Raw genomic sequence first — 11254 nt, 5'->3', positions numbered from 1 at the left:
GATGATGCAATCTAAGATGGAAGCGAACTAACTTGTTATGAGGAGGATGAAAATCCACGCCCCTTTCGGTTTCTACACATCGTACCGGAACGCTAAATCGCTTGGCGGTACGTCTTTGTCGGTAGAGTGGTAACTAGCCACGGCCGAAGCCTTCCACCAGCCAGACCTGAACCAATTAAGAAAACCTCGATCAGCCCAGCCGGGGATCGAACTCAGGACCTCCGTCTTGTAAATCCACCGCGCATACCACTGCCCTACGAAGGCCGTCCTGTGTTAGGAATCGGTACGACAATAGGCCAGCGGGGCGGGGATCGAACTCGGTGATCAGTCCGACCCCATTACCGTTGAGCCATTGAGACTACTGAATATTAAATTCCCAATATATATATTTTTTTAAAGGAAAAGGCAAGGGAATCAAGGCAAAAGGGGATTTTGTCAGTTGTATTGTAAAATAAAAAGTTCTTAATCATGTCTGTGATTTAATCACACTTGAAAATTTATTATTTCTAGAAATCGTAGGTTTGATCTGTTACATTCCCACTGCTGTAAGACTATAACAGACCAAGCCAAACCTTCTTGACTCACTTAACGAATTAAATACAATAAAAATTATATTCCTCAATATATTTTATACAAATAAAAATGCAGACAATATCAACAATACAATAGGTAAACGCTTCTATGCGAGGAATATCCCAAACATTCTTCATGTTAAATTAATTTTATGCGATTAAATGAATTGGTTAAAATAACCAATTTTAACATAACAAACTATTGAATTAAATCATCTACTTACAGATTCACGATCAATATTATTAAGAATTTTTTTCTTCAACGAATAGTGAGATTAAAACTTATCTGGCAAGTTAAATAATATTTGTTGATAAATACATGGCGTTAAAAATTCGAACAAATAATGGGTAAGGGTCTATAGCCACGTGACGTCGATTTTATTTCTACAAACGGTAACGCTTCGAAAATTTAAAAAAAATGTATGGGAAGTGCAGATGCGATCGATAACTTGATCCCTTGACCTGTCGATAGGAAATGTCATTCCCATGCATTTTTGAAGTGTTAAATTATCAGGGGAGGGTAAACCGCTTCGTAACGTAACGCGTTACGGCGCCACTCTGCCTGGCATGTTTCCCTTTCTCTCATGTTTACGGCAGCAGGTTTAAATTAAAACTTCTGTTGAGCGTCCCTAGACGCACACATTTCTTTTGTTAATATTCAGGGTCATATAAAATGACAGGGTCACGTGATCAAGTTGTTGACCGGATCTGTCATTCCCATACATTTTGTTAGTTTTCAAAGCGATAGCGTTTGTAGAAAGAGAATCAATTAGTTTATTCCAAATTAATAATGAACACATTACAAAAAACTAAAATGAAAATGATATTTGACACACTGCACTGCAGTGATACAATAAATTATTCAATATATTTTGTTTCATTACAATTCAAAAGTTTCATTAATGATTAATTATATTATTATTGCATGTCAAAAATGTACCATGTCGCGTTTGGCCACATTAAATTAAATTAAATTACAAATGGCGGAATAAATGAGCAAATCTTGTTTTTATTAAAATAAATTATTTTATAAATTGATTTACCACAACACAATAGAGCAAGCGATTGTAAATAATTGAATAAAAAAAACATAATATTCCTTTACCATAGCATAAAAAAACTTTACTATTATTTTTTATCATATTATCCTGCCAAATGATATTTTTTGTCTTTTTTGCAAAATTCGTCAAGGTGAATAATTAAGGTTGTATTTACGTATTAGAAACGTAAAAACAACCTTAGTTAGGTACTCAAATACTCTATTGTGTTTCGGGACTGCCCCCCTAGCCAAGTGGCACGTCGATTCTCTTTCTACGATCGCTAACGCTTCGAAAACTAGACAGATGAATGGGAATGACATTTGCTATCGACAGGTCACGTGATCAAGATCTGTCATTCCCATACGTTTTTCTAGTTTTCGTAGCGTTAGCGATCGTAGAAAGAGAATCGACATGCCACTTGGCTAGGGGGCTGTAAACATAAAAGCGTTACCAGCGACGATGAGACTAAACACTACTTTACTTGATGTAAAGAATAAAGGCGGGATGAAACGAGTCTACGCGACTCATCGAATGAGCTTACAATACAATAAGTGCTGATTTGGCTAGGTACCAATCCTAAGCCAAACGAAGTCATATTACGCATAAGTTTGTATGTTTGTTACACTTTCACGCCGAAACTACTGAACCGATTCGGCTGAAATCTGGAATGGAGATAGATTATAGACAGGACTATATATATTTAATATTAATATATATTTAACGGTAGAATATTTAAATTGTAAAATATGTAACTGAAACCCTATTACCCTATAAAGTTTAGCAGAATATGGACACCAATGTCATCTTTGTGGTTGTCTGTGTTTATTTTTTATGAAGGTTAGATTTAGGTTTCTATATACAAAAACAATTTGGTTTTGGTAAAGTCGGCGTCTTTAGCATTTCGGCTCTTCGTGCCTGATCCGCAATGCCAAGTTATGGAATGCCCTTCCAGCTTCCGTTTTCCCCACCACCTACAATATGGGTATCAAGTCAACAGTGAATAGGCATCTTCTAGGCAAGCGCATTTACCATAGGCTGCATTGTCTAGCATGATTGTAGCCAAGCACTCTAATATTTAATTTAATGTAAAAAAATAATACTAGGCTAGTTCGTAGTTTGTCTTAGGATTGGTCGTAGTCAATCGGCACCGATGGCTACATTTCACTTACTATACTAAAACTATATACAAAACCTCGAGAACGCGTCTAACATATATTTACAATAAAGTTTTGGATGCTTTGGCTATTTAAAGGGCACTCGCTTTATATTTCTACGATTTTTTAAGTTTCCACATTAACAGATCCAGTATAGTTGCATGAAAGTAACTTTGAAGCGTACTACTGTGGTACTTTTATGATTGTACCAGTTTCTAGCTGACGTTTATTGTAAAAAAAAGTTGTTCAAAGACTCTTGTCTATTTTTGGAAGACGTGTTAGTCTTTGGACGTGTGGTCTGATGAAGAAAAGTCAGAAATGAACAAACATATCCATCGTTTTTTATTAAAAAAAAAAAACTAATTGTATGTATTGATTTTGAGAATTCCGTTTGTTTGTTGTGCACCAATGTTTTACTTCTTACTTGTATATCAGATCTGATATTGTGGAAATGCCTTATGTAATATGCTACCATTTACAAGTTCACTATTAGGAACTATATAATTCCATAGGGACACTATATTCATTATGTCACAAAAAGGTATACCACCAGTACCAGCTTCCATATTGTAATAAACAAATTGAATATAAATTTGTGACGTAATCAAGATATGCTCCACATAGGCTTCTTTGAATGCACCTGTACTTAACTGATCATTCATTAGTATAATTTCTTGTCAAAGTGACATATTGTAACAACAAATACTATTACAATGTATGGAAGAGTTCAGAGACTTGACAATAGTGACAATTAGTTGTAGCAAATGAAAGCATCTACAGTAGGGAACATACATGTATTTAATTTTTATATTTTTAACCAAATTGTGACAGAACAAACTATGATAAAAGTGAAATTCCAAGATATTATTACATTATTCTGCATTATAAATTCTTTAAATATCCAACATATTTCAACCTATTTTAATGCGCCATACTAACATGTACTGTGACGTAACAAATGTCAAGACTCTTTTCTATGGGTATTCAAAATTTGACAACACGTAAAATGACGTCACTTCTCAAACGGACCAATAGCGAACGTTTAACTATTATTGAATTTTTCGGAGGATTTTTCACACTTTTAAATATCTATTAATTCGTAGCAATAAGTAATATAATTACGTGAAATTATCCTTAATTTGAAACATGCATATTCCCTGATCATGAGAATTTAAATTAAAAGCATTGAGAGATAGACAGTGACAAACATCACAATGACAAAAAATCATAGTAATCAGTCCTTATGAAACAACACTGCACTTTACAGTTCCATTTCCTTCAAAAGTTCCAACGACGTTTGCAATAATTGCACACTATACACACATTTCAGCAGCTTTTCACATATTCATAAGTTTCTTCCACTAACCAAATTCACATTTTAGTGTCTATATCTTTTGTTTAACAACAAAATTATACTTTAATGTGTAATTCCCTCTTTCTGTAATATCACTGTACATTTCTACATCAATTATCACGTTATGAGCACACAACCACGTATCAGGCCCAGCTTACTACTATTTAGATGAAAGCAAATGACTAATATAGGAAAACATTCTCTTGTTATACCTATAAACTGCTAAATCAGGTTTTCGAAGGTAAAGAACCATTATGCACAAATGAGCAAAGGACCTCCGCCTTGAATAGGGATGATAATAGTTTTTTAAATTGTATCTAAATTAATTATGCTAATAGTAAAACAATTTTGTAAAAGTAATAGGGTATCTGTGATTATTACTTTCGGAGCTACAGAGATTTAAAGGGTCAGATTTCCAGCGTTGCCGCGGATCCCTGAAAAATACCCCATACAAACTGTTACGATACTGATCTGATATGATATGATACTGATCTTTAGATTTGTATGGGCGTTGAAACAAAATTACTAATATCTTTGTGATTTGCACGTTTATGTTTATAGTTCATTTATTGAAAAATGACACATTTAATGTAAGAAAGCTAAAACTGCATGAATTTTCATCTAACTACGATAAAAGATTTTTAATAGATTTTGAAATTATTTTGCAAATATCCAGACAATCTTTGCTTTTATGTATAAATTAGTTAACATTGACCTTATTTACCCGAATCATAAAAATCGATATATTCAAATCTAGTCATCATCCCCATTGGTATTTCCCATTGTCAGATTATTCAATGCAATATGGAGTATATTGCATTCCATACAATATAAAGTAGCATTTAGCATTTATAAAGTAATGCTCTCTCAAGATGAAAAATACAAAAATACAATCGTTATTTTACTGCAGTTACACATAAGAAGATTGTTCATTTTACTGTAGTCTCTGACCAATTATGAAAGGATCAGTACTGCACCCATATTCACAAATAAAATTGTCTCTCATTTTCTGTGGAAAACGAGCTTAGTTTTAGTATATATTTTATACTAAACTAGAAGTTTTTGCCCGTTTACACACTATTCAATTACACAATAAGGTTTACTAATTTTTACGGAGTTTTTTAACCGACGAACACGATTACAACTATAAAACATTGACTCTATAGAGACAGGTTTTATAATTGCATTAGATCGTTGATCATATACTTTGACAGAAAAGTACGTTACTTTTCTAGTGAGGAATATCATATACAATAATTGGTCTGAGACTATTATTCTACACTATTGGAGATAAATAAATTTCATTGGGTTTACTACTTTATCTTTTTGTCAGAGCGTTATCGTACATCTTATTTCATAACAATTGTCAATAATACTTTGTAGTTTTCTATTGTTATACAAAGCACCATAAAACGATGTTTATTATCGCAAATTTTGACCTTAAAACCTTGCTCTTTTGTGTCTCAGAAGATCTTAACACGGGATAACCCTTATTGTGCTCTTTATCCAGCAATCAGGGCGTATTCCATACTATTTTCAGCCCTTTATGCTATACAGTTGACAATTCACCTCTTGGTTCATGATTCTTTGAATTTCACCAGTAATTCATTTCCAAGATATAACCAATTTAAAGTTTACATTCTATTAGCTCGGGTTGGGTGACTTGTGGTTTTCGTGTATGTCGTGCGACTCGTTGGGTGACTCGTTCATGGGGATGGACCGGGGTGACACTGGCCTGAATGTGCATTCTAAGGAGTCAGAGTCAGGTGTTCCAGGGGTTGAAGGGGTGAGTCGGTCGGTCGTGCACATCCGTTTTGAGAATGGGGTGTCTGAGTCGTCGCATCGTCTCTTCCCTATCAAAACGTTGGGTCTGCTGATGGGGCTGAAGGAGGACGCTCGCAGTGCTATCGGCGAGAGACTCCGTCGCGTCGTGAATTTGGGTTGCGAACGCGTTGACGACGGTGACACCGCTGGCGAAAATCTGTGGAAATGTAGATTTATACATTTAATATGGTACCAAGTTATCACATAGTATAGTTAAGTTTCTTGAGATTTCAGAATGCACCTGCACTGAGAAAAATGAGTCTGACAGATGAGAGAGCTCACCTGGGCACTCTGGTGGGCGAGTTGGCTAGGCCGAGGTCCTCGTACGACTGGCCCATCTGCATGGCGGTGTGCACCTCGCGCTCGTGCGCCACCTCGCGCGTGTTGCTCACGTCCGCGCACTCCTCCGCGCGCAGCTGGTTCACGCGTGGAGTCAGCCGCCGGTTGCAAGTGCTCTGGGAAAGGGACCGATAGGGTTTAACCCAGCGATTTGCAACCATATCCCGGCCTACTGGCCTATAGGTCTACACTCTTCGGCTCCAACGCCAACCCAATGACCCATTGCCGTTTTTACGGCTGGCGTCTGATACCACGGCAGAGAGACTACCTCGAAACCGTCAACCCCACACCCCGACGGGTGTGAGAGAAGAGATAGTGATTCACTGTCGTGAATTTCTCGCTGCACAGTTCTGACTTCACGTTAACCTTAGTCAATAAACAATAATTCAATCAAGACAAATATCTTATCCCCATAGTAACACCAAGTACTTGGCCTAGGCTACAAGAGAGTAATTTGTCCAGTAAAAAGTATTGCTGTGTAAACGAGCAATGCAGAGCCCTTTGGACATGTTCTGAGGAATGTGCAACGCTTGGGAGGGGCACTTCAAAAATAATATTGGTTAAGATTTTCTTTTTTTGTAAAGAAACTGCTGGGCAGACTTCAAAAATTCTCACATGAACACGAACTACGCGAGAGAAAACATGGGTAGTCCACTAGTATAATAATGGAAAAAAATCATTGATTATAGCTATTGAATTCATATACCCACTGAAGCACACGCCTTAACTTTTTACTTTATCTTCGAAAATAGCAATGAAGTAACACTAATTAATCAAACAAATATCACATTCTTAATATTAATCTGAGTAATACTTTAGATAAAATTGACAACATGACTGTATCAAACACTACAAGTATTTATTGCTCCACCCATAATATAATGATGAAGAATGATTAATGGTAATGCTTTTTGGAAACCAGGAATTTGCAGTGCACATCTTGCATAATAATAGTCTAGTATTTGCTACTACTTAAGATGCTTAGTAACAGAGTTTGTCTAGGGAAGTGCAAGTGTGAGATATTGGCATTGCAGGGTTAAGGTAACTTGATGTCCTAAGCAATCTACTTTTATGTTATAGTATGTTATTATATAGTTGTTCTTTGTAGTTCACTTAAGGATAGTGGGGGCCACTATCATACTATCAAAAAAAACTGAATCTAATGTGTTATATTCCTTCAACACCCCTTTAATGAAAGGGTTAAAGTACCAACCTGCAGGGTGGGGATGCTGACAGCCGCCGACAGCGGGCTACAGCTGATGCTGTTGCTGCGCGTGCGCGGCAAACTGTTGTTGAACATGTTGAAGAATGACGTGCTCCTGGTAACAAAGTACAACGGTTATTGTAGAATATTCGGTGAACATCCTTATTTAATTTATATTTAATCTCTTAAAATACACATTACTGAAAAGTTGAAGGTGCCATGCCCCAGACCGGATTCGAACCCACGCTTTACGAATCAAATTCAAAAGTCATAACTACTGGACTATCATGACTCCTGTAACATGCTGGGCCCAAAATGATCTCCTTTTTAACAAAATATTTATGATGTTTTTCTTTTCAACTTTATTATTACTTAGTGTTGTTGACATTTCAAAAGTGCTTGAAAACTAAGCCTACCTGAAATAAGTGAATTTTTAATATAATATAACTAACTGAATTTGATAATCCAATGGTTAAAACTTGAAACCTCTCAGACTTAATCTAGTCCCATAACAATTGAGCTACTGAGGAGTTACAATTATTAACTACATAATTAATACAAAGAGGTAGTTTGTGAGGTTGTAGGGGCAGTAATATCTCCGGAAATCTACATTTGAGAAGACATAGGTTAGTATTATCCCTGTACTCCCTCAGGAATAGGAACTAATTAAAAGGTTAATTGTCTGCTGGTATATAAGATTTCCTATATAAATAAACTTGCATGTTCTTATCATACCTGGTTTCAAAAGATGGCTGAAAACATTTAGGCAATGATAAAAAAAAACATTAGCATAATTCATATCAAATGTATATTAAAACAGCCATTGTATAATACAATAACTATAAGATGTTTGTAAGCAAAAATCTACAGATTGCTTATCATGCAATATTGATTACAATACACAAATAAAATCTTACTAATAATACGTAATATATATATAATAATAATAACGTAATATGAAACTTTGCCAAAGCAAAAACTGTGTGTATTCATAATTTGAGACTGCCAACATGTTATGTAACTTTACCAACTTGAAATGAACTGTAAACTGATAAATATAGCTATATAGAATATGGAGAATGTTACTTCAGTGTGAAAATCTATTACTTATCATCAATACATATAAATAAATTAAGTCTGTCTGTAATCTAAAACATTCTATGTTTTGCCAAGTGCTTATGTACACAATACCTAAATACTTTAATAAAATTTTTGTTTGTCTGTTGTTTTTCCAATTTTTGGAACTTTTGAACTAATTTGAATGGGACTTTCACTGAAAGAGGATTTCACAGTCGCGGGCGTCCACTAGTTTCATATAAATATTCATTCCTTTATTTTATTGAAACAGACCAGAGAAGAAAAGAGAAGTACAATGAGTAATTTTATAACTATCGCCCAGCGCATAGCAGTATCTTTGATTACTAGCAGTAACTTACTCTCCTTTAATTGCACAGTTTTTGCCTAGCTTATCGCTACTAAATTCAGCTTCAAATAATTTTCTGAAATTTAATTAGTATAGTATCTTGTGATTTTGCCAAATTTAGTTCTAGGTCAATGGGAAGATTCCCTAGAGAGTATGGAAGTATGTGTTTTTTACTGAATAAATGACTGTATCTTTTTTATGCAAACTAAGAAGTTTGATTTTTCACAACTTCATGGAGCCAATAGTTGGCGCTAACATGGAACCAACGAGATAATCTCATGGAAATAGACAAAATTCAACAAACAGTGCAACCAGAAATACCGCTATTTCTTAAATGGCCTCCATTAGACCATTTCTCTTCAATGAATTACATTTTTTTATAAATATAGAAAATGTAATTATTGTTGTTATATATAGGTATTTACTAAATCGAGCCGTGATAGCCCAGTGGATATGACCTCTGCCTCCGATTCCGGAGGGTGTGGGTTCGAATCTACCCTAAATGCTATTACACGGTGAATGACTACTTGAATGACAAATAAAAACAAAAAATAAAATCGGTCTCCCTATCACTCACTCGACAAAAGGCTACGCCCAAACTGGGTATCCATAACTTGCATTATGTAATAAAATGTAACTTGTAATTATTATTACTATATTGTATAATGTAATGTATGGTATTGCTTGATATTCAATAAATAAATAAATCCAGTCCGGGGCATGCACCTTCAACTTTTCAGTTGTGTGCATTTTAAGAAATTAAATATCACGTGTCTCAATCGGTGAAGGAAAACATTGTGAGGAAACCTGCATACCAGAGAATTATCTTAATTCTCTGCATGTGTGAAGTCTGCCAATCCGCATTGGGCCAGCGTGGTGGACTAATGGCCTTGCCCCTCTCATTCTGAGAGGAGACTCAAGCTCAGCAGTGAGCTGAATATGGGTTGATGACGATTTACTTAATATAAAATGATGATAGAAAAGAGAATTGAATAACCAGACATGTAATGACAAAGGTTTTTTAAACTAATAACTAATCCTTTTTAATTCATAATACTTTATTGTTTTGTATTGTTAACTATTTTCATTTTTTTTTTGGTTACTACTATTAATATTACTTACGCAATAATTAAGAAGACACTGGACCCGTTAAGATACTGGGCTAGCTAGTTTAAGGGTCAGGATACCATTAATATCAAGTAATTTATGTTTTTAAAATAACTATTTGGCAACCCTTTAGGAATCTATCTACTTAGCACATATGAATAAATGCATCCAAAGTATTTGATTAAATTCCATTCTTGATAATGAAGATTGTAGATCATTAGTGCCATGTTAACACAATTCACTCTCAGTAATATTTAGCCAAACGGTTTGGAGCAAAAATATTTTTACTATCTGATGTTTTTTAGCTTTAAATCTAAGACCTAGTACTTAACTTAATAATACATTGTGGTGTAAAAGAATCATAAAAAAGTGATAAAACATTTTATTGATCTTTACTATGTACTACCATTACTTAATGGCTTTGCAACTAAATGCAAAGTAAAACAAAGCACATTAAATTAAATAAAGAAATAACTTTAAAGGAATTTTAAAATTCCAGTTATCAATACCAGGAAATAGATTGCCTGCTCACTAAAACTAAAACTTGGTATGTAGATGGGATTTAAAAGACTGTGTAGTAATGTAAACAAATGGAGAACACGCTAGTTTTTCGCCTTACCTCAAACAAACACACAATCAATTATTCACATTATCCTTAGATGACATCTGCAACTTATAGAGCTGCTCCTAACTATGATAGATTTTATTATACCAGTGTAAAAGTGCTAAATATGTGCTCGGCACCCACTGTGATCTCAGCAGCTGTCAAAAATAGGCAGGCAACGTCGCGACAAGTTATAAGAGAGCCGTGGGAGGCGTGTCGATTACTATTAGACTACTAGTGAATCTAGACTTTACCTGGGCGCAGTACTCGTGGTGGGCGACGTAGCCGCCGTAGATGCCGCTTCATTGATGAGAGGTGCGCTACTGGATCTTTTTAGTATGTTCGGAGTATCCACATCCATTATCTTTCACCCAACATTCATCAACTGACGTATCGCAAACTTAAATGCATAGGAATTGCCGATACGGACTATATTGTTTATGTAACACTGTAAGTGCACTTAGATACGACCTAATTCATAGTGTACACTACATTAATGTCTACGTAAATATTAATTGTAACACGTAAATATAGATACAACGTAAATTAAAACGAAAATACGCTACTCAGAAAGCTAAAAAGAGTGCTCGAGGCTGACCTGTCAAACCGCCGCATTAAAGTTGCGTTCACGTT

At 35.1% G+C, this 11254-nt stretch overlaps 1 protein-coding gene across 1 annotated transcript; it reads right to left on the bottom strand.

The window, feature by feature from the left end:
* Positions 1–459: 459 nt before the first annotated feature.
* On the bottom strand, positions 460–11254 carry LOC112051871 (uncharacterized). Its single transcript, XM_024090684.2, has 4 exons — positions 10876–11254; positions 7497–7602; positions 6227–6399; positions 460–6101 (listed from the first exon to the last, which is right to left on the bottom strand). The coding sequence occupies exons 1-4, from the start codon at positions 10980–10982 to the stop codon at positions 5765–5767; spliced, it is 723 nt and encodes a 240-aa protein (XP_023946452.1). The 5' UTR covers positions 10983–11254; the 3' UTR covers positions 460–5764.

This window comes from Bicyclus anynana, chromosome 3, assembly GCF_947172395.1.
Source record: "Bicyclus anynana chromosome 3, ilBicAnyn1.1, whole genome shotgun sequence".
NCBI lineage: Eukaryota > Metazoa > Arthropoda > Insecta > Lepidoptera > Nymphalidae > Bicyclus > Bicyclus anynana.
The sequence above is the reverse complement of the archived record's forward strand: the minus strand, read 5'-3'. Positions and strand labels throughout refer to the sequence as shown.